This window comes from Peromyscus maniculatus, chromosome 10 (genome assembly GCF_049852395.1).
Source record: "Peromyscus maniculatus bairdii isolate BWxNUB_F1_BW_parent chromosome 10, HU_Pman_BW_mat_3.1, whole genome shotgun sequence".
Taxonomy (NCBI): domain Eukaryota; kingdom Metazoa; phylum Chordata; class Mammalia; order Rodentia; family Cricetidae; genus Peromyscus; species Peromyscus maniculatus.
This window is the reverse complement of record NC_134861.1, coordinates 14,691,841-14,715,705: the sequence shown is the minus strand read 5'-3', so window position 1 is coordinate 14,715,705 and position 23,865 is coordinate 14,691,841. Positions and strand designations below refer to the sequence as shown.

At 45.0% G+C, this 23,865-nt stretch overlaps 1 protein-coding gene across 32 annotated transcripts in view; it reads right to left on the bottom strand.

The window, feature by feature from the left end:
- The window catches only part of Ikzf1 (IKAROS family zinc finger 1), a 96,117-nt gene that overhangs the window by 16,800 nt on the left and 55,452 nt on the right, over nucleotides 1–23,865 (bottom strand). For 10 of the 32 annotated variants that reach the window (XM_076545973.1, XM_076545979.1, XM_076545977.1 and 7 more), the window contains exons 4-7: nucleotides 21,171–21,230; nucleotides 11,026–11,286; nucleotides 5,495–5,662; nucleotides 1,077–1,202 (exon numbers count right to left, since the gene is read on the bottom strand). In XM_076545973.1, coding sequence (XP_076402088.1) covers nucleotides 1,077–1,202; nucleotides 5,495–5,662; nucleotides 11,026–11,286; nucleotides 21,171–21,230 — 615 coding nt within the window. The remainder of the gene's footprint in view (nucleotides 1–1,076; nucleotides 1,203–5,494; nucleotides 5,663–11,025; nucleotides 11,287–21,170; nucleotides 21,231–23,865) is intronic. The other 22 variants (XM_076545991.1, XM_076545984.1, XM_076545976.1 and 19 more) reach the window with 5 other exon arrangements.

Here is a 23,865-nt window from a genome sequence, read left to right as displayed (position 1 = left end):
GGCATAAGGCAGAGACAGGAAGAACCCAGTGTGATTAAATGCTGGTGTCTGCCTCTGTGGCTGTGCTGAGGTCACATCGCTGCCTCTTGCTAGAGTCATTTCTCACTTCTTGAGAAAGAACTCGAGCATGAAGCCATCAATCACTTGGCCAGCAGTCAGGACACACCAGAAGTTCAGGGTGAAACTGATTCTCACAACAAGGTAGAGTTTAGTGTACCTCCCAGCACTCTTCCCACAGCCTCAGTACCGATGACAGCCAGGGTTTTCCAACAAGCTCTGCCCTCATCTGTCCAGTATGGACACTCAAAGCCACCCCAAGTTCCAGCCCATCACTTCTCCTTTGATGACCTCAATGAATAGCTAGTTTTTTTCTTTTTTAAAAAGACATCTTTAAAAAAAATTATTTATATTATGTATATGAGTTCTCTATCTGCGTGTATGCCTTTATGTCAGAAAAAGGCACCAGATCCCACTATAGATAATTGTGAACCACCATGTGGTTGCTGGGAATTGAACTCAGGACCTCTGGAAGAGCAGTCAGTGCTTTTAACCACTGAGCCGTCTCTCCAGCCCAAGACACATCTTATTTGGACTTTTAAATGCAAAGAAGCAATCACTACACTATTCTAGCTTATTTTTAGTCGTCCCCATCCCCCCCCCATGTGTGTGTGTGTGTGTGTGTGTGTGTGTGTGTGTGTGTGTGTGTTGCTGGGGATCAAACTCAGGGCCTCCTGCATACTAGGCAAGCTCTGTATCACGTGTCTATTGCTCCAGCCAATTTCTCTTGGTTTAAAAATCACTCCCTCCCCCAAAAATGCCCAAAACCAAAAACACCCCATAACACAGAATCTTATTAGGGCTGCTACTGGTAAGGGAGGTCTTAGGACAGGCTACGCCTGGTCATTGAGAACACAGAAAGTAGAGGAACACAATGAGTTGTCCCTTGTGTAGCTGCAGTACTACCGGACAAAAAGCTCCTCTTGGACAGCGTGGCCAGAAACCTGCCACAGAGCCCCCTCCTGACCCAGGTGCCGGGAGGGGAGGGGTCCAGCTCAGCAGGGAGCCTCCGTGCTTACCTGGGTACATCGTGCCTGGAAGGCCCATGCTTTCCAAGTAGTTGTGGCAGCGCTCTTTATGTTCCTCTAAAGAGCTTCGCTGCTTATAGCTTCGGCCACAATATCCACATTTGTGAGGCTTACCAACTGCAGAAAACACAATTGAGTTTAAGACTCCAATTACATATTGGCCTTCTGGGTAATGGGAATGCATGCAATACAGTTATAACAAAAAAAAGAAAAGATAAAAAAAATGTACTCTCTGAGAGCTATGACTGTTATGGACTGAGTCAAAATGAATGAATTTAAAAAAGGTTAATGCCCAGGTGACTCATTGATGGCACCAAGAATTCATGACTCTAGTTGTCTCTTAACCCACCACTCTGACTACCAAACTCCTTTCTAAACCACTGAAGTGTGTCCTATGATGGGAAAAAGTAAACCATCGCAGGGCCGCAGTGTGGACAGAAACCTGAGGAGACTGTAGAGATCACCTCCAGGGTGGGTCTCTGCCCAGGTCCGACCCTTCATTGGGACAACATCTAATGGAATAAAGTGATAATAAAGTTCAGGAGGCCAACTGAGGTCACTCAACGTCTCTAAGAAACCATGGCAGGAAAAGGCTTTCATGAAATGAATATTTCCAAATGGTATCTTTCTATATCATACAAATGTACTTTACATTTGTAGTACATACTATCTTACTTAAGAATATACAATATGAAAATACAAAATGAAAAGTGATATGGATAAACCAAACTGCATTTTCATGTACATGGAGAATATACACTGTATTTTGTATAGGAAAATGCATTGGAGCCTATGGAAACTCTCTGTTTTATCCCCAGAGAACACTAGGATGATAAAACTCCCAGATCAGCCCTGTCCATTAAAACTCACTATAATGCTCTAAGTGTTCTCTTCATGTCTGTTCAGCGTGGCATTCACTGTGTTGTTCAATGTGGTAGCTACCAGCTACATGGGACTATGGGACATTCCAAGTTTGGCTAGTGCCACAGAGGACAGACATTTTAATTTTGTTTAATTTTAACTTACTAAAACTCAAGTGCCACATATGACTAGTGGCTTCTATGTGGAACAATATTGTTCTATGTGAGTTTAGCCTTCCCTGTTTTTTTTTTCCTTTGAGTATTATTTCAGGTGAAGACTAGCAAAGGGTCCACATAACACCTATTTTTAAAGACTTCAGTAAAAACAAATTTTAGAGAAAATATTCTCCAATTACTTGATGAGGAATATAGATTTTTCACCCCCATATCAACACTGCATTTCTCATGTTATAGGACTTAATATATTTCAAAGTATGATACAAAGCCATGCAAATAGGAATGCTTGGTAACTGGTTTACAGCTGAGGTTTCTTAGCTCTCTCTTTTCTAGGCAATCAGATGCTATGAAGAAGTTCTCATGGAAAACAAAGCTTCAGCTACCGAATTCAAAATAGATTTTTATTTTAAGTGTACAGATGTTTTTTCTGCATGTATATCTGTGTACCACTTGCATGCCTAGTGCCTGCCTTCAAAGGCCATGAAAGGGAGTTAGATGCCCCGCAACTGGAGTTACGGATGATTATGAATTGCCATGTGGGTTCTGGGAATCACATCTGGCTCCTCAGGAAGAGCAGTCAGTGCTCTTAACTGCTGAGCCAACTCTCCAGTCCTTATAGAATTTTTGTTGAGAGATAATGATGCACCCCAAACATAAGATAATAATGATGAAGTATGGAATGAATGCTGCCCCAAATTACATATTTATATTCTATTGTTGTAGAAATTAATGCAATGTAAACACCTACTCCATGCCCTTTCCTGAAAAGTTTATAACTTTAATGATTGCACCCTGTATAAATGGTATGGTGTCTGATTTTTCTCAGTGTTTTTTTTTCTCAGCTAGAACACAAAAAACAAACTGTCTCTAACAAAGCTTGGAGTTTCCAAAGAAGTACTAACCCCAATATCAGCACAAATTCCCTTGCCATACTGGAGTCTAGAGCCTCAGTCCACCGTCAGATGCTAGGGAAAGCTATATGGTTGATCTCACCTTTTAATGGAATATGAGTATGGCCATTCACAGAGGAAGAAAATGTGTTACCCTTTGTTAGCCTTTGCAGACAAAGGCTGAAGTCTTGTAATCTAGTAAAGAAAGAAGGAGCAAACACAGTTCTTCTTTTCTCCCAGAACTGTGGCATCAAGGGCATTTTCAGACAATAGAGTCATCAACACCGCAGGTCTATGATGGCTGTCTTTACTAGCTCATTGGTGATCCTGTGCCAGAAATAACCTGTCAGGAGCCCACCACCTGTTTTATGTAACTGCTCACATCATTAGCCCCACTGAGAGGAGGAAACCATTATGCCTCCAATGCAATGGGCAAGCATGGAAAGCAAAATACAATCCTGCAACAGTTTCATCAGATTTCATCTTGCCACCTTACAGCTTAAGGATGGCGATGTAGGAAAGGTTTATATTCTAAACCAGGAATTAAAGGGTGATAATGCTGGTGTCAGCCTAAAAGTAAGTCTTTGAATTTCCGCTGGCTTGGGAAGCTGGGCTGCTGCCAATCTGAGAGCATGGTGCCTGTCAATTGTGCTCATGTGACTTTTCATAAATGATAGATGGGCAGCTGCTTTCTCTTAGTCACCTGCTAGCATGGCGTGGACTGTATGATCCTCACACCTGACACCTACACACAGGTCTGTACATCACCCCCTCCCTGGCACCACCCTCACTTGGTGGGGCGCACATACTCATCACTAATACATATAGACAATGTTACCCCATCTCAGGAAGCCATCAGTTCTTCTCATTTCTTGCAGAAAACCCATCCCAGGTCTGAGATAGTGTCTCATCTAGGACAGGGAAGCATTGATCCCCTGCCTTATCCCCTGAGAGCGCAGCTCCTCAGTGGAGGAGGGTAGCACCTTCTTGGCAGTGCCAAGAAACTCACCGCAACCATAGCTTTCTGCCATAAGCTTTTGTGAGTCTCCTGCATGGTCACTGTCAGTCAGGGAGGAGAGCAGACTAGAGGGGAGATGACTCTTGGCCTTGGCTCCTTCCCTTCTCTACAGCTGTCTGGTGAGTGCCCATCTGGAGGGGACCACTAACTAGAAAAACCAGTTCTGGCCAACACCCATTAAAATGTGCACCATAGTCATGTTCCACTCTCACGTGTTTAGAATTCTCCAAAAGTGAACTCAGTTTGGGCTGAACATGTTGTCCAGCCTTTCTGCGGTGGGGATCTCTCCCGATCCTCCTGCTGGGACAGACTGTCTTTTCTGTCTCCTCCTATGGAACTCCTATGGTGTGCTCTACCATGCTAAATGTGCATAGGATGCCGCTGAAGGGCTTAGGAAATGTGGGCCAAGAGATGGGTAATTTGCACCACGAACTGCATCTTTCCTGTTTGGGAAGAGGTTAGCGGTGGGGAGGATGTGGACTGAGGAGTTCCCGCCTGCGTAGCCACTGCCTTAAGGGTGCAGCCGCTGCTCAGAGAAACCACTGAGCAACGACAGAGTGATGGGTGGCTAAGACAGGGCATCCTTTGAGGGCAGGGACAAAGCCCAGCGACCTGGTGCTCCTAAAGCCAGTGTAGCACATGACACCATGCGACAGGGTGGAACAGGGGCAACCTGTGTACGTTACAGCGTGTTGACTACCTTTCAAGCAAACATGATACAAGTGCTGGACACAGTCCCTTTCTCTAAGACCTGGAGGCTTGTGGGGCTACTGAGTAAGAGGCAGCAGATGATATCATCTAATCCAAGACAAGTCTGTGTGACAGGCTGAGAAGGTTTTGACAGTTGTCCAGCATTTATTGTAGATTGTGTTCTGAGACTCCAGAGTGTCTGGGACATCCTGTCTTTTTTTTTTTTTTTTTTTTTTTTTTTTTTTTTTTTTTTTTTTTTTTTTGCTGTCTGGAGTTTGCTGAGAGCTCCAGACTGGCCAGTCCCATCAAAGCCTCTGCTGGTTTCTGGCATGGGAACTTCTCTCTGGCTAGGGCAGTGTGCCCTGGGTTGGTTTACTTGACCAACCTGTCTGTGCCCTCTTTGCAAGGAAAATTATGTCTATTACTGCTATTCAACATATTCTACACGAACCAGTGATACGTGTGTCGTAGCAATGAAACTAAAGAGATGTGTTTGGAAAGTTAAGGGCATGAGCAGTGCCCTTTAGAAAAATCCCACTTACCCGATGTGGTGGGAGGGAGAGGGCTTTTTTCTGAAATGCACCAAGGAGGTGGGGCTTCCTTCTGTGTTCATTCCCCCACCCATTTCCTCTGGTTCAGTGGGGGAAAGCAGGCCATCCTGTAGAAGGCCAACACCCCCAGAGGGTCGTGACTGGGAACATGGAGCCTATGATCTAGGGCCCCTATACTGAGATGGCCAGGACCTGGCGTCCCTGCCATGCCCAGGAGACCTACCGGAGTGCGTCCTCAGGTGGCCGGTGAGGGCGTCCCTCCGGCGGCAGGCATAGTTGCAGAGGTGGCACTTGAAGGGCTTCTCGCCCGAGTGCAGCTTAATGTGGCGCAGCAGGTTGCCCTTCTGGGTGAAGGAGGCCCCGCACTGGTTGCACTGGAAAGGCCGTTCACCTGGGCGAGAAGGGAAGAGGGGAGCCTGGTGAGAACAGAGCGAGGGCTGCTCAGGAAGGACGGACGCAAGAAAGTTGTTTCCCGTGGGCTTGGTGACTTCCACCGGCTGCAGGTTTGATAGAACACGAGGCTTTTAGACGCAACCTGCCAGCTGCTTAACGCTTCACTGGCTGGGTCAATTTGATCTGAAAATCTAATTTTTTTTCCCTAAATCAGAATGGCACATCACAATGCAAATTCAAACTCATTTAAATAAAGTGACTGCAACATTTTGTGATGAGGAGTCACTCTTCCTGATCAGCAGTTTTGGAATAAACCAATATCCAATTTTGCGTGTTGTGGCATTTGGTGGGGTTTTTAATGTGGCTTTTTTCAAAGGGTCTTTAAAATATGCCACTGAAGCAGCAAAATAAAAAGGAAACTCATTAAAAATGCATTTCAGGATCACAAGTTCATTTCAGCGTTACATTCTTATATTTAAATGAAAGGCACTTCATTATAACAGTTATAATAACTTCTTTTCATTTACATTTTCCCTGTATTTTCCCTTTCAATTTCTTATCCATTACCTGTCTGTCCCTAAGCAGGCAAATCAGGAGAGAGACAGCCAGAGAAAGTGTGAGGGTGAGAGGGAGATTGGAAAAAGATTGAATAAAATGAGAAGAACCAGGGCAGCTACGGCCTGTTCTCCGGAGGGGATCCCCAGGCTCCTGCACTGGGAGCCGCCTGGAGACTTCCTCCTATCCCTTCTTCACAACGTGGAAACCCTTCATGTTCGTTTTTATGTCCAGACTGGACAAGTCCTATTTCAGGTACTGATTCCGCTGCCATTGGAGGAGTCTTACAAGGAGGCCACTCGGGTTGTGACTGAACTAGTCAAGCTAGCGCCCCTGCAGTGTCAAGAGTGGCAGCTTACGCCCTGGGTCTGGAGAAGGTGCTGGAATGACTGCTTAGGAAGAGGGAGTGTGTGACTGTCCTGCTGGGCAGTCACAGGTCTTAGTACTAATTCAGCCTTTACCTCTCGGGATGATGGCTTGTCGGGTTTCTCATAAAAGCTTCTTCTGAAGAACAGATGCTACATTTAAAAGACCATTATGGATGAAAACATGTGTCCCAAGACATGTTTCTCTTAAAAATACCTAATTAACATTTTCCCAACTGGGTAACGGAGAAGAGACTGTTTACCATGGTGACTGAGGAAGAGCTCAGGCCGTGCTGTTAAAACCCAGGCCAGGCGATGTTTTAAAGCTTATACTGGCGCTTGAATTTCCTAATTACCTCTTGAGTCTTTTTCAGTGGGCAGTGCAGACACAAAAATTAAAACTAATTTACAGTGGCATTTAACGAATCGTAGGCCAGTCAGAGGGGTCTTGATACTAATCAGTATGTATTCAGTGTTTCCCAAAATTCTTGTTTGGATTAGATTCAGCTGAACAGAACGATGCTGTTTAAAGTCAAAGAGATTGGAGAGGGAAAATTGAAGTAGCTCACCAACTGTCACTAAGTCTGCCTATCCCAAGTGCACACTCAGCTGACATTGTGTTCACAAAGTGCTCAGCTCCAATTGGATGAATGGACCAATGTATGAAGAAGACCCAGCTCCAGAACGGGAACATGCCTAATCCCACAGCTCAGCTCTTACTTTGAGAGGGTAGGCCCTCAGGCTGTGTGGGAGAGCCCATGTCACAAAAAATGTTCAGGAGACCTGGGCGGTGGTGGCGCCTACCTTTAATCTCAGCACTTGGGAGGCAGAGACAGGCGAATCTCTGTGAGTTTGAGGACAGCCTGATCTACAGAGTGAGTTCCAGGACAGATCTACACAGAGAAACCCTGTCTCAAAAAACAAAAACAAAAACAAAAAACAAAAAACAAAAAACTGTTCAGGAGACACATTGCCCTTCTAGAGAGACCCGCCTTCTCACTCCAGTCCATGCACCTTCATGGGGACTGCTTGCCCTGGTGTCTTAATCCCTGCCACAGGGCAAGGTAAGGCAGGCTTACTGTGAATCCACTGGTTTCTAACTGCTTGGGCATGAATGTATAGCCCATGGTGGGAAGTCTTGAAGACCACGTTCCCCAAATGGACCACACACTAGTCCACTCAACAGAGGTATTACACATAAGGGAATGTGTCCAAAGAGCTGGCACAGCAAGACACAGTTCATGTCCCTCTCTGTTGCCAGTGATCATGGCCTGTTTCCCGAAGGGCAACACCTGATACTGTATCTGAGTTCAAGTTTCTCTAAGCTTGTATCTACTTACATTTACCTGGGATGAGGAATTAGACATTGCACATTCTAAATTTAATTTTCATCCCACACTCTAGACTTTTCATGAAGAGGTGTTCTGCACAACGTTTGAGACCTTTTGGATAACTTACTTGGGTAAATAAATAATATCTTTGTGTGTGTTTTTTTTAAACTGGTAGAACCTTGGAGGGCATGTCTGCAGAAGGTAGATACAAGAATAGATGTGCAGCTACCACGCCCGTGGCAGCACCTGTTGGGCTGGGGACCACAGTGAGCCAGAGTCTTTTATTCTGCTCGGGTCACTCTTTACTGTTGAGAATAATAATGTTATGGGCGGGGCCCTCTACAACTTCCTGCCGCTTTCCTACCTCCTCAGGACGATTCTCACACTCATCCTAAGATGCTGGTGGGGACACGGAGGCTGTGACACTTGAACCCGAGGGGAAGTGACACACTGGTGCCCACGAACCATGTAGGAAATGGCAGCAGTGGAGCTTGACTTAGGGAGAGGAGCAGAGCCAGGACTACGCCCCTGCAGGCTCTGTTTACTAGAGAAGGGGAAGGGAAGCCATGGGTCCCGATGGTTGGGTCATGGGCAGTGGGAAGAGGCACCCTGGCTTGTCCCCTGGGGCATCACAGCCTGCATAACTGAGAGGCCACACTGGTGGTTCTGCTCATTGTCCCTCAACAGAGTGTCCCCAGAGACTTATCATGCTCCAGGATCCACGTCCAGTGTTCTTGGGGCACTTCTTAGGAATGCCTGCTCTCCAAACTCTCCTGGGGGCTGAATTAGAACCTGTGTTTTCTCAAGATTCTGAGTGACCCACAGCTTCTTTGAGGCTGGAGGGGGTATTCTAACTACCTGCTGTAAATGTAGGAATGTAGAGCACAGACTGTTGCTGATACATTCCACCTGTCTATCCTGTCTAGTTATTCAAACCTAGTTGGCTACACAGAGTCTTTATTTCTACCTGTGGCTTCGTGTATTCCCATATACGAAGACAGACTGTGGAGTCAGCCATGAGCAAACTCGGAGTGTGTGTGTGCGGGATCTCTTCCTGTTTTTAAAGTGAAGGACTAGGCAAGACTGATTCAGTGGGTGGTATGCACCTTTCTGGAAGTTATCTTTCCTATAATTGAAGTGCTTAGCATATGAGGTCTCAGTCACTATTTGTTGGGGAAAGTATGTAGCAAACATCAGGCACCCTCCCAGATCTGTGCCTGGCGGGTTTATTCATTACGTCTCCCCTCCCCCTGCCCCCCTCCCCCGCCCGCTTTTAAATCAAGGCAGGCAGTCATATTTTGGCAATTTGGTATTCCAGAACTCGGTTCACTAATCAGGTATCTATCTAAGGGAATTTTCATTGCACAGCCTTAGATGAATTAGCGGGAAAGCGATTCACTTGAGGTTCGCTCCTCTTCAGGAATGTATTACTATAGGCCTTAGACTGGCTGAGTGTCCGTCACAGTAGTTTACCTCCATGTTAATTTCCACCGTATCACAGGAGGCAAGAGCAAGATTACCTTCACATTTGCTTTTCTTAGGACTGGGTGTGCCAGGTCTATTTCAATGGGTAATTTGAGGGCTAATGGGTGCCTTCAGAAAAGCCAAATTTGCCTAATTTTAAAGCTAAACTTTCATTGAAGACAAACCTCTACTAAAAAAAAAAATCACCCTATGTATAATTTCCACATATATTATACATGGAACTTATCATTTTTAGAAACTGCTTCTGTTCATATATCAAATCACAACCTTAGAAATACCTACATTCCTTGATGACAGCATTTCTGCTCCATGAGTGTTCTAGCCCTTGATTACTTTTGGATAACACACACTTGTTGGGCCCCATGTAAGAAAAACACAAGGCTGCCATTTTCAAGCCCTCTTCCTCACCTTTCTGAGATGTCTTAGAAAACCTGCCATCAGTAGTTTCTGTTTGTTTCTCTTCTCCCTCCTGGACACTGCAGTAGCAGATGCCAGCATTCTCATGCCCCGAAGAAGCCAGGGCATAGATAGGGATGGCTTAGGGTGTCTAAGTTTTACATGTAAGATTTCTGTGGCTGTGAGAGTTGGTGAACCCACCGGGTTATATCTGCCTCTCAAGAAACTTTCACGGAAGGAAGAGTAATGTTTCTCTTTAGTTCTAAAGAAACCTTATGGCATGCAAGACAAATGCACTGAAGGGCATTAATGTTTTATACGAAGCCTCTTTAGTGCCCTTAGTGATGGTGGTATGACAGTTATGTTGAAGAAGTAGCTGACTGTTCATAAACATGGTTGTTTATGAGGTGGAACAGGGGTAGTGTAGCCAACTGAAGCTGGGCAGGCTTCCCACATTGCCAATGGCAGGGGTAGGCACAGCTCTTGAACACTGGAGAGTCCACATTTATTTATTCACTTTTGAACAGACTATTTCCTTCTCTTCCCCAAAAGCCTCCTGCAAACCTCCCACTAGAAGAGGAGTCTGGCAGACAGTTCCTCCCGGCCAGCTGACCCAGAGATTCCGATTGCAGGGTGAACGTCTCAAGCTGACCAGCACCCTTTCTGAAAACGCTTTTGGCCACCACTCACTAACACCTCTGAACAGAGAGCCCCGAGTATCAGCAAGACCAAAACAAGTATTTTACTTATAGTTTCTCAATGGGAAATGTGTCGGTTTGGGTCTGTCTCTAGCTTTTGATCTGATCTTGTGAAGGATGGACACTTTATACATGAAAGTCAACACTGTGGCTGAGATTTTTTTCAGTGAGTATATCAGGCCCTCAGGAGGTGGCACACATATGTTCTTAACCTTCCCTTTTGTTTATGGGGTTGATTAGCCACACGCTGAGGATACCTTTCAGATACTGCCCTAGAACAAGACAGCTGTGTCTCAGTACAACTTGGGGGCCAATTATGTGCATCAGCTGCCTTGCTGGTCAATTGGAAGCACGCTTCAAGACCACATTCCCCTCCCCACCCTCCTCTTGCACTTTGAACTTAGGGACTCGCGTGTGCTAGGCAGGTGCCCTCCTTCTACGATGCATCCCCAGTGCTTGACAGTCCAATTTGCTCCTTCAGCACCCACGGGGACCTCTGGAGAACTAAAGGAAAACTACGCCGGGCCTTACCAGTATGACTTCTTTTGTGAACCATGAGCACATTGGGCCCGATGCAAATGATCCCACAGATATCACACTTTAGTTTTCCGTTAGGAAGTCGAATGCCTCCAACTCCTGACAGAGCCGAGCTGCCTTGGTCCCTGTGGGAGCCATTCATTTTCTCTCCTGAGGCATCAAGCATTCGTAAATCCTCTGCACATTCTTCCCCATTCATTTCACAGGCACGCCCATTCTCTTCATCACTCTGAGTCTCTACTTTAACATTACTGGCTGAAAGAGATAACACAGGAGGCCCACTCAGTGGCATGGCAAAAAAAAAAGTAAGTCACAAGACAGCAACACAGCAGTAGCAAGTCATCAAATAGACAGTCGGGGCTTCCGAGCAGTTCGGAGCCTATACCTCAGGGCAGGGAGCCTGGCTTTGCACGCGCTGGGCCTCCAGAGAGCATGAATGGAAGCTGCGGGATCACTGGAGGTGCAGGGACAGAGGCAGGGCTGGACAGGGAGTATCTGGTGAAGCAGGAAGGTCTGTTTATAGAGACATGATTGGGGGGGGCGGGGGGGGGCTGTGGGACCTTGGAGGTAGGTGGCAGGGGAGTGGAGCTGAATCCTACGGGCTCACAATGAGAACCCCTGGCGGTAGGTAGGGACTGGATATCTGGTCACACAGTCAGCCTCCCTAGGGCTGGTGAGTATCAGCACAATTCGTAAGAAGTGGTTTTCAAGCCCGGAAAAAGCCCTCTTACAAGTATGCCCAATGAATTGAGAACGAATCTTTGCTGTTTGGAGCTCTGACCCCAGCTCCCATTTCCAAGTTCCATCGTCTTTGCACCTGACTTCCCTTTTATCTTACAGTGGCATACCTCCACCTGTGCCCTGGGGTAGCGGTGTCCTCCCTCTTACATCTCCTTCATTTGCTAAAGGGTTAGCTAGAACAGTCTTTGAGTGTAACAGGTGAGAGTTTTTCAAACAGAAAGATGATTGTAGGTTAAACAAAGATAAAACCAGCTTTTGATCCTGTATCCCTGCATAAGTTACGTAGTTTTATTATTCACCTATTTTTTTTTAAAAAAAAGAAAATATAACACATTGTCTATACATTCTCCTGAATCACTAACAGTACAGTGATGAATCCCACATGTAATGGCCAGTAGAAACTGTAGTGATGTCAGAAGTTATAATTTCTCTCGATGTTTTTACAGGCTTGTAAGAGTTAGGGAGGTATGTTTTTCTGAGTAAAATAAGCAGTGTGGTGATTATCTAACATAATTAAGAAACACTTATTTTGGTTTTCTTTGGTGAGTATGCGGGAGTGCCTGCATATATGTATGCATACTATGAGCAGGCTGTGGGTCAGACCCTCCCGAACCAGGGTTAACAGGCTGTTGTGAACCACTGAAGATCGGTACTTAGAAGTAAATCTGGGTCCTCTGTAAGAGCATCAAGTACTATTATTAACCATTGATCCATCTCTCCAGCCCCTACTAACATAATTTTTGAACAGCATTTTCAGTCAAGAATTCTCAAAGTTTGGTCCTCAGAGAAGCAGCCAGGACACGGCCTACGAGAATGTCTGAAGTGTGTACTCTTGGATTCCCCAATCCTGCTGGTTCCTAGATCCTGGGATGAATTCAGCCATGTGTTTGAACAGACTCTTGATGGATCCAAGGTCACTTTACAATGGAGACTATCCCGTTTAAGTAGCCCACCTGGTTCACAGCCTGTTAGATGATCCTTTTCGCCAAAGTCCTCTTGACTGGGACATTTGAGGTCCAGACACCAAGAGAAAAATGGCTGCCTGGAGGCTGGGCTCCTTTACTTGAAGGTGCAGAGATCTAACATCACCTAACTTCTCTATGCCTTGATTATTCATCTACAAATGCAGGAACTATCATAGCCCTGGCCAGCCCGAGAGAACCGAGGCAAGTAACAGATAACTGGATTGGCACTGGGGGACAGCAAGTGCCTCCCTACTCCCCACACCGTGGTTCCAGAGCACCAGGCTCTGCCTGACCCCAACAGTGTGTTTGGCACTTACCTTGTACGAGACCTCTGGTAATTTAATGGGCTTGCCATTTAACCTCACAAGAACTCAACAAGGGAATGCCATCACCATTCCATATTTTGTAGGGGTTGAGGTACAGTTCAAAGACCTTGCTATGGTCCCACAGCTAGAGAGTGGTAGAGCTGGGAGGCAACGGCCGCCCAGCGGTCCCCAGTGCCCACTGACTGCCAACATCATCCCATTAGCTCTTCGGAGAAAAGACTTACTGACAGATATGGAACATGATGCACAAACCAGAACATGGGCTCCGAGGTCCTGGAAGTGAGAGTGTCCTCTGAGGCTGAACTCAGCCCATGCGTGACACCGAGAAATTCTGTAATGGGGAATTCTCAAACACACTTTTCCCTACGAGATTCTGATCTGAGACTTTGCAAATCAGCAGTCCTTCTTACTTCCCTCAGAGGCCAGATCCTATCTCTGTGGCAAGAGAGGAGAGGTTTGCTGCTCTCACCATGGTGCGTAATGACACCGAGCTCTGGAGCATCAGAAGTCTTATGTATCTTCCGGGGGCAGATTCAAACCCACCAATGTCTGTATCCACCTTGCTGTGGGTTGGGTAAATACTTCCCCAAGGCTCATACATACATTAAAGGCTTGGTTCCCAGGGTGAGGACCTGCTCTGAGGCAGGACTTAGCAGGAGGTCCTTAGATGGCTGGTGGCATCCCCTCAGAAAGGACCGTGGGACTCCATTCTCCCAATGCTTTCTGTCTAATTGGCTTTGACACAGGCTCCTCATCACCACTGGCTGTTCTCACCAAAGTCCCCCCACCTTGGCCTGGAACCCCCAGAGTGAGAACTAAATACAAATTTCTCCATAAACTCCTTGTCTTGGGATTTCACTTAGTCATACAAAGCTGACTACAAAGTGTTCTATCAGACAAGGAAGACAGGCCTAGGCCAGAATGTGTGCCCTGTCTAGCTACATAATGCCTTGGGTTAGTTATGGAGCAAGAAGACCCTTACCAGACGCAGACACCACACTCAACTTCTCATCCTCCAGAAGTACAAGCTCAATTAACTCCTATTCTTTATATGTTCCCTAGCCTCTGGAATTTTTGTTACAATGACAGACCACAGACTACATCAAACGTGCTCTCTTGGGAGCATGATAAAGCTACAAAAATCTCAATCTCTGGTTATTTTGCAATTATTCCCCTTCCCCCTTCCCCTGAAGTGAGACCAGGTAGTTAAAGACTCCCTGGAACATATCATAGCTTGTGGTGGTAAGTCCTTCCGGCATGACAGCCAAGACACAGGGGCGCATCAGTGTATAAATCAGAAGCACCCACAGCTGGACAAAAGCCACCCTGCAGAAGACACATGTGGGGATGATGCCCTTAGCATATTTCTGGCCCGGCTGGATCCCATGAAGGTAAAGGAGGCTAGTCAAAGGGAAGTGGCCCTGTTTTCCCCAGGCCACTGCACGCAGGGCACAGAAGCACATGCCAGTCATAAGCATTTTTCTGCCTGAATAAAAACAGTAGAGTTCCTGTGCAATCCTCTGGGGAACTCCGTGGCACATGTCACTAATGCCTATGTGGGTGCTTCCCAGAGAAGGTCAGGATGGCAGGCTGCATGGGCGGTGACCTTCAGGCTTCCAGGAAGAGCTCTACTCTAGCAGGCTGCTCAGGAGGGTGAGTGGAGAGTCAGGGAGGAAGCCGGTGAAGGATCATGTGATGGATGCTGCTTGATAGGCCACTGGCTTCCTCAAAGCCACCGAGGGCTCACCTTAGTGTGACTAGGGCAACTGAGGGGTAAGGCTTTGGTATTTCTACCCTACGAGATGGCGCTGCCACCAGCTGTGAGGGAACCAAAAGAGAAAGGCAGCTCAAAAGGCATGAGAGTTCTTCACAAGTTGTCCTGCAATCAGTGTGGGCACCAGATACAATCTGGGGAAGAAATAGATGGGGAAGAAATAGATGGATGGCTACTAAGGACATATAGCAAAAATTTCAAACTTACTTGATCTGATTTATAGTGGAGTGGTAATACTTTCAATTATATATATATACATATATAATTCAATATATAATTCATATATACAACATGTAATTATATATCTAATTGTGTGTGTACTGTATGTGTGTGAGAGAGAGAGAGGGAGAGGGAGGGGGAGGGGGAGGGGGAGGGGGAGGGGGAGGGGGAGGGGGAGGGGGAGGGGGAGGGGGAGGGGGAGGGGGAGAGAGAGAGAGAGAGAGAGAGAGAGAGAGAGAGAGAGAGAGAGAGAAGAGAGATCCACAGTATAGGAAGTATCATAATCAGAAATTTTTAGCATCAGAAAGATTGTGTTTCTGAGAAAGAAGATTCAGTGTCTGTAGATGCCTGCGGGTGTGGCCAAGGACCATAAGTCATGGAAACAGGGCAGAGGCTCACAACAGGCCCTACATATGTTCTGACATAAGAATTCCATGGCAACCGCTGAGTGCTGTAGCTCTGGAAGCTTGGTGGTTGTGAGGAGGACATTGCTGGCCATGTTTTGAGTTGGGAAGTCTGTGATGTTTAAGGGAGACTGTGTGGCCAGAGAGAAGAGGCTTTGGTGAGACACAAGTTACACCGTCAGCATGAGGAATTTCAGATTCCTGCAGCGCGGGGGTGTTTCCTATACCAAGACGGGGAAGGCCCTCGTATCTCTGAGGATCAATGCAAAGCGGGTGCTAGCTTAAGTAGGAGAAATCTAGCAGATTTCTGCCCGGCCCAAAAGGCTGTCCATGGAAATGGGGGACTCTGTTTAGAACTAGTTAGCTGTGATGGTCCTTCAGTGAAATGCTGCAGTCTCTCTGGATATAAAGAATAGACTTGTAACTATTCTGTAAACTCTATCCCTACTCCACTACTTGGAACAAGGAGGAACTTGATAAAGTGCTGTATTGAGCTGATTAAATAGAGATCACGAATGAAGTCCTGGGAGTGTTTTCCCCAGAGGGCTCTGGGTTAGCCTGCCCCATGCTCTTTCAGCAACTGATGAGGCCTGGTTTGAGTGTTTCCCCAATGTGGCTCATATTAACGTGGATATTTTCCAGCCCCTAGAAAAAGCTACTTTGTTACTCAGATGCCACTCACAAGGGGGAAACATGAAAGTCTCATCATTGTGTCTTTTAGAGGCATACCACCAGCAGCCCAGTGACCCCATTGTCCTAAGAGAATGCTCCCCAACTGTGCCAAGTCCCCTAGCATTTAGGAAAAGGGTAGAATCAGTCCTGAGAAGCCAAGGAACTCAGGCCAACAGGATCCCAGAGGCCTGGCTTCGCCGCCACGTGTGCTGTACCCTTGTGAATAATTGAACATTTTTAATGCAGTCGTGTAACGCGCCCTGGCAGCTCCGCCTTACAGATGTTACACTGTGTTCACTGTCATTCCTCTCTCAGAACTCATCTTCAGAGTTACCGGACATGTAGCGTTTTAGAACTCAGAATGTGATTTTTATATTGGAAAAAAATTCTCAAGTTGTCCTTTCACCTTGGGTTTGGGCCGTGCAAATGAAATGTTCAACATTTTAAATGGAGAATGGGATAGAAATAGCAAAATCCAATGGGATAAAAATGTTTAGGGTATGTTTCTATTTATCTGTGGTAATTAAGTGAAGATTGGAGATGCCCGTGTATGTGCAGATCAGTGTTTGTGTGTCTGTGGAGCACATCTGTAGTGCTAGCACTTGGGAGGCAGAGGCAAGAGGGGTTAGGAGTCCCAGGTCATCCTCCACTACCGGGGAGCTTGAGGCTAGCCTGAGCTACATGACACCTTGTCTCAGAAAACAAAATAAAACAAATTGTGAGCATTAGCTAGACCAATTTCTATAACTTAATATCACTTAAAACATAGTTAAAATAATAGGGTTTCTATCTGATCAAGAATATTTTTAGAAATAATCATATTTGATGTTTTAGGCTTTCAAGTATAAGGAAGTCAAAGATAAGAGATATACAGAGAAAATCTGAAAGTTATATAAAAAAGAAGCAGTTTCAAGCATATTTTATTTATAGCTAAAAGAATCCTGTACAATAAAGCAACCTCTGGAGGCATCACGATCCCTGACTTCAAGCTCTACTATAGAGCTATAGTAATAAAAACAGCTTGTTGGTGGGAGTGCATAAAAACCAGCATGTGGACCAATGGAATCAAATTGAAGACCCTGACATTAATCCACACATGTATGAACACCTGATTTTTGACAAAGAAGCCAAAACTGCACAATGGAAGAAAGAAAGCATCTTCAACAAATGATGCTGGCATAACTGGATGTCAACATGTAGAAGATTGTAAATAGATCCATATCTGTCACCATGCACAAAACTTAAGTCCAAGTGGATCAAAGACCTCAACATAAATCCAGTTAATCTGAACCTGATAGAAGAGAAAGTAGGAAGTAGTCTTGAACACATTGGCACTGGAGATCACTTCCTAAATATAACACCAGTAGCACAGACACTGAGAGCAACAATTAATAAATGGGACCTCTTGAAACTGAGAACTTTTTGTAGGGCAAAGGACACAGTAAATAAGACAAAATGATAGTCTACAGAATGGGAAAAGATCTTCACAAACTCCACATCTGACAGAGGGCTGATCTCCAAAATATATAAAGAACTCAAGAAACTAAACATCAAAATACCTAACAATCCAATTAAAAAAATGGGCTACAGAGCTAAACAGAGCATTCTCAACAGAAGAATCTTAAATGGCTGAAAGACATTTAAGGAAATGCTCAACATCCTTAGTCATCAGGGAAATGTAAATCAAAACGAGCCTGCGATACCATCTTACACCTGTCAGAATGGCTAAGATAATAAACACTGAGGACAGCTTATGTTGGAGAGGATGTGGAGCAAGTGGAACACTTCTTCACTGTTGGTGGGAGTGAAAACTTGTACAACCACTTTGGAAATCAATATGGTGGTTTCTCAGAAAATTGGGAATCAATCTTCCTCAAGACCCAGCTATACCACTCTTGGGCACATACCCAAGGAATGCTCAATCATACCACAAGGACACATGTTCAACTATGTTCATAGCAACATTATTTGTAATAGACAGAACTTGGAAACAACCTAGATGCCCCTCAACTGAAGAATGGATTAAGAAAATAATCATGAAATATGCAGGTAAATGGATGGAACTAGAAAATCTCATCCTGAGTGAGGTAACCCAGACTCAGAAGGACAAACATGGTATGTACTCACTCATAAGTGGATACTAGATATAAAGCAAAGGGCAACCAGACTGTAACCCACAGCTCCAGGGAGTCTAGCTAGTAAAGGGGACCCTACGAAGGGTGCATGGATGGCCCAGCGATGGAGAAATAGATGAGATCTACATGAGCAAACTGGGAGTGAGGGGAAGGTAATAGAGGGCAAGGAACATGGGATGAGAACATAGGGGAACGGGAAGTTCGAGCTGGAACAGGACAGAGTGGGAGAACAAGGAAAGAGTTACCATGACAAATGAAGACACCATGGGAATAGGGAGAAGCAGAGTGCTAGGGAAGTTTCCAGGAATCTGCAAGGATGACTCCACCTTAGACTAGTGGCAATGGTTGAGAGGGTGCCTGAGCTGGCCTACTCTCGTGATCAGATGGCTGAATACCCTAACTGTCATCATGGAGCCCTCACCCAGTGACTGAAGGAAGCAGATGCAGAGATCCGTGGCGGGGTGCCAGGTCGAGCTCCAGGAGTCCAATCAATGAGAGAGCAAGGGACATCGAGATCATGATGGGAAAATGTACAGAGCCGGTCAGCCAAACTAGTGGAAACACATGAACTGTGGGCCAATAGCTGAGGAGCCCCCATGGTACTAGACTAAGCTCTCTGGATAGGCGAGAAAGTTGTTTAGCTTGAACTGTTTAGGGGGCTCCCAGACAGTGGGATCAGGACCCATCCCTGGTGCATGAGCCGGCTTTTTGGAGCCTAGTGCCTATGGTGGGACACCTTGCAGCAGCCTTGGTGCAGGTAGGAGGGGCCTGGACCTGCCTTAACTGAATGTACCAGGCTCTGCTGACTCTCTATGGGAGATCTTGCCTTGGAGGAGGTGGGAATGGGGGGTGGTTTGGGAGGGAAGGCTGGGAGGGCGGGAGAAGGGAGGACAGGGGAATCAGTAGTTGGTATGTAAAATGAATAGAAAATCTAATAATAATAATAATAATAATAATAATAATAATAATAATGATAAATGAGAGAGAAAAAAGAAGCAGCTTCAAGCATGTTTTCATTTCTATCAGATATCTAGGGACCCAAAGTGGGATAAAGATGGCCAAGGAGGCAAAAGGTTATTTTAAAACTTCAAGGGAGGTGCCTGGGAGCCCGTGGGTCAGTTCTCCAGCATGACCACAAGGTGGCGATATTGGCCCAGAACAGTTTGGTTGCTGTTGGGTGGAGACTTGAGGATCAACCATCAGTTTGTTCCAGAAAGATACTTATTACTTAGAGATACTGAGAGAACAAGGGAAGGAAAAAGAGATAGTACTACTATGAACTCATTTTTATAAGTATATAGACATGAAATACATGAAAACATCTGCTATGTCTCAGAAAATCTGCCACTATCATTTGTACATCCAGCACTTTCCCATCTGCCTGGACATTGGGCTACACTGGGCTTTGCCCTCTCCTCAGGTTTAATGACAACATGTCGTAGAATGTGCTGTCTTACTATTATGAGCAACCGACTTATCAAAACATTCCAAAAAAATGTGATTGGTTGTCTCACGATTAACATGAGTTCCTGCCCTGACACATTCACGTCTACTCACAGCTAAAAAATATTCATGGGTGCACAAATGCCTTCACTGAAGAAATAAACCTGAAGTTCTCATCTTCAAGCTGAACTGAAGGAATATTAGTAGGAGGAACATCTCAATAAGCTTCCTATATTCTGGGAGGGTAAATTAATCCAGTCTCTGACCTTAAGCATAGGTAGATGGATACTGCCAAATCCTACGCTCCCCAAATAGCATCCACTGACAGGACATCAGAAACCCAACCTTACTGTTACTGACACTTCATTTTAAAAATGTAGTGGTAATAGTACAATGTCAACAAGCCGCTCTAAGGGTGTGCTTTGGTGGTAGAACACTTGCTCGGGTTTGACCCGAAGCACTATGCACACACAAACTTCTGCTCAAAGTGCTGTCCACACAGTCTGTTTTCTGGTGCTGCTTCATAATACTAAAAAATTATTGATAAAATGTCTGGAAGCCTGAAAACCTAATGGGCTTAACAACTTGTAACATTTTTTTTAAAATTAATTTCACTTGTATTAAGGGAAAAAAAAAGGCCTTCTCTATTCTTGAAACTATTCCTTATGGTTGCCCAAATATAATTATCATTTTCAACTCTCAATACATTAAAAAATTAAATTACCATCTAGTTTTTGGTATAATAGCCAAGAGGAGAGCAGGTTAGCCTGTGTGCATGCTAATGGGGTGCATGCTCATGCAATGAGCCACCACAGAAGAATGGGCTGGAAACCCATGAGTTTTTTTTCTTTTCTGTTCTGAGGTTAGCACTCCAGAGCAAGAGAAGGAGAATGCACCCTTCCCCCCAGCCCCACCCCATCACACAAAATTGCACAATTTATCCGAAAAGATGTTGGTTTGTTTGATGCTGGCAGGAAGCATGGGCCACAAAGCTGTTGATCACAGCTTTAATCCTGACCCTGCTGAGCTGACTCTTAGTGACAGACCCACTGTGACTACATTAGCTCTTCTTCATGATCGCTTCTCTTTCATGCTCTCTACACCTCTCACTATCAAAGCCTGACTGGTGAGCTGGGCCATGGGTGTGCCTAGCTTCAGGGAGGCAGAGGCAGGAAGGTCACTGAAAACTGGAGATGAGCCTTGACATCACAGGACATTCTAGGCCAGCCAGGGATAATAAAGAGAACCTGTCTCACAACCAAAACCAAAACCAACCCAACAACCCCTCACCATTTACCTCTGTACTTTATTGTATCAATGACATGCCCAATGGTGAATAGTTAATGAACGGAATGGCGACCATTTGATGAGAGAACATGCAAACTGTGGTGTTCGTGTGATGGAACAGACCATGAAATGAACACATGCTACTGTTTTCTAGGAGCAAAGCATATACTTACGGGAGAAAGATTTGGGAATTATTGCATGAAAATCCCTAAAGCCATCAGCCCCATATGCAACTGCAATAGAGAAGGCAGAAAGAAAGCCAGGTTGTAATATCATCACAAAGTAAGAGTTCAGTGATATTCTCAAAAGCATCTTAGTATGTAAAACCACTAGCTAGCCACTAACTGGATCTTCAGACAGTAACAGAAGTCACCACTTAGAACAGGACTTCTGAACCTAAGAGTCACAACTCAGGGTCTCGTCACATTGAACTACAGTAAACAAGCTCCAAAGGGCTCAACAGCTTGGAAGTATACCTTAAGACACTCTAGAGACATGAGAACCATTCAGTAGTGCTGGTCCACAATTTCAGCCACATCGCACTATCTCCGGGCAGAGTACACATCTCCACAAGAGCAGCGTGTTTCCTCCTAAGTAAACTGAACCTCAAATGCTCTTATTTATTTATTTATTTATTTATCTTAGAAAGTATCAAAAAAAAGTTTTCAATCAACATGTTGGATGGGAAAAATCTGTTGCTCCAAAAGGAACTACTAGATTTCTGTAGGCATTCCTTGGCAGTTGCCTTCATAAATGGCACCAAATCTCCATGTTTGTGCTCTCTTTTGCAGGCAGTTCCTGGTGAGTTCTATTTCTGAGACTTGGTGTATTGTGTACATGTGTCTGTATGTGTGTACATACATGTACACACATCAGGTGGGTACACACACACACACACACACACACACACACACACACACACACACCACAGTTTCTTTCTAAGAGTGGCAGTCAGAATTGTGCACACAATGTATCTGGCTAAATTAAACTTGTTGGATCAACTACTGACTTAGCAGGAAAAAGGCTGAAGAACTCCAGGAACTAGACACACTTATCAAACTTTGCTTAGACCATCTTTTCTCAAATTCGTTTGTCCACAGACCCTTCCATTTTCCCCTTGAAAAATTATATATGTGGATAGTGCACGTGCAGCTGTGTTCACACATGTGGAGACGTCAATGTCTGATATCTTCCTCAATTGCTCTCTAAGTTATAATTATTACTATTATTGATAAGACTTTTTGCTGAATTTGTAGCTTGCCGATTCAATTGCACTGGCTAGCCAGAGACCTCAGAGAACCCCCCCTGGCTCTCCCCCTGCCACTGCTGAGATACAGGTCTTTGTTGCCATGCCTGGATTTTACATAAGTGCTGAGATCCAAACTCAGCTTCTCATGCATTCACAGCAAGCACTGTACCACTGAGCTGCCTACTCTCAGTCCTCTTCATGAAAAACAATAAGATAACTGGGATAATGTACAAACGTAGTAAAGGAGACATTGTCAGATCTCTTCTGGGAAGTGCTTTTTATCTATTTGTTTTGTTTCTTGGTCTAAATCGCTAGAGTTAAAGTTAACATCATGCATCCCATCAAAGTCATTATAAATTAGTTTGTTGGTCCGTAAAATGGCTCAGAGGGTGAAGGCACTTGCTGCCAAGCCTGAGGATGTGAGTTCGATACCTGAGTCCTGAATTCAGCCCCCTGCAAGCCGTCCTCTGTTCTGCTCCATACCCTCACCATAACACGATAATTACATTAACATATTTTTTTTTCATAAATTGATGTGTCTAGGCAAACAGCAAAACCCCCATCTATACTGAAATCCAGTCTCTTATAGTAGGAACTCAGTGAGGGTTTTATAAAGGTCAGATACACACAAGCCACTTTCCACAGGCAGCCCCAAGCCTCACTATGGGCCTTTGAGGTCGACGTCATCACTCTTTTGGTAGCAAGGGATCTTAGGCTCAAAGGAATTTATATGATTTGCCATTTTGGTATCTAACGTGTAAATATAAAAAATTTAAAATTTAAGGTCATGGCTAGTTATACGGCATTCAGAATTAAAAAGACACATTTTTGTAAGCAACCTTCTTTGGGTGTTTGTGAGGCACTGGGAAATGTGTGAGTTATTGCAGTTGCACACACATTCACATCTGCAAGTGTGCACGCACATGCATTTGCACACACTTGCCCGTATAACAGAGTTCCCCAAATGACAAACACATGGCCAACCAATAGCTTTCAGGGTGTTTCAGATACAATCACCCTAGGTAAGCCTGCTGAACGGCCTTCACGGCTAAGCCTGGCATTCCTCATTCACACACAGAAGAGGTAAGCTCGTGGGATGCCTAGGGTGCTGTGTCTTCTTGGAGCTGGCTGGCCATAATGCCATCTGACAACACTCCCAGGTTGTTCCCAGCAGCAGGTATATGAAACAGGACACAGCTACTGGTTGCTTGTTTTTATTTTATTTTTTTGGGGGTGGGGGAGAGATCTGCAGGTACAGGCGCTCACTCTGCCCTGTGAAGTCCCTTCAGAAGCAGCTCATCCCGTTATGGGCAGGACCTCGGAACCACTCAGTGATTTACTTCTGGCTTTTTCCTCATTTCTTAGACACTCTACCCCCAATTTTAAGCCACTGTTTTATGAATTGGCCACAATAAAAAGATATATTTTTGAGACAGGATTATACTATGAAGCTTCAGCTGTCTTGGAACTTGCTACGTAGACCAGACTGGCCTTAAACACACAGAGATACATCAGCCTCTGCCTCCTGAGTGCTGGGATTAATGGCATCTGCCATCATCATTCTTGGCTGCATTGAGAACTTTTACAAGTATTTTAATATCACCAAGTACATTGTTTTT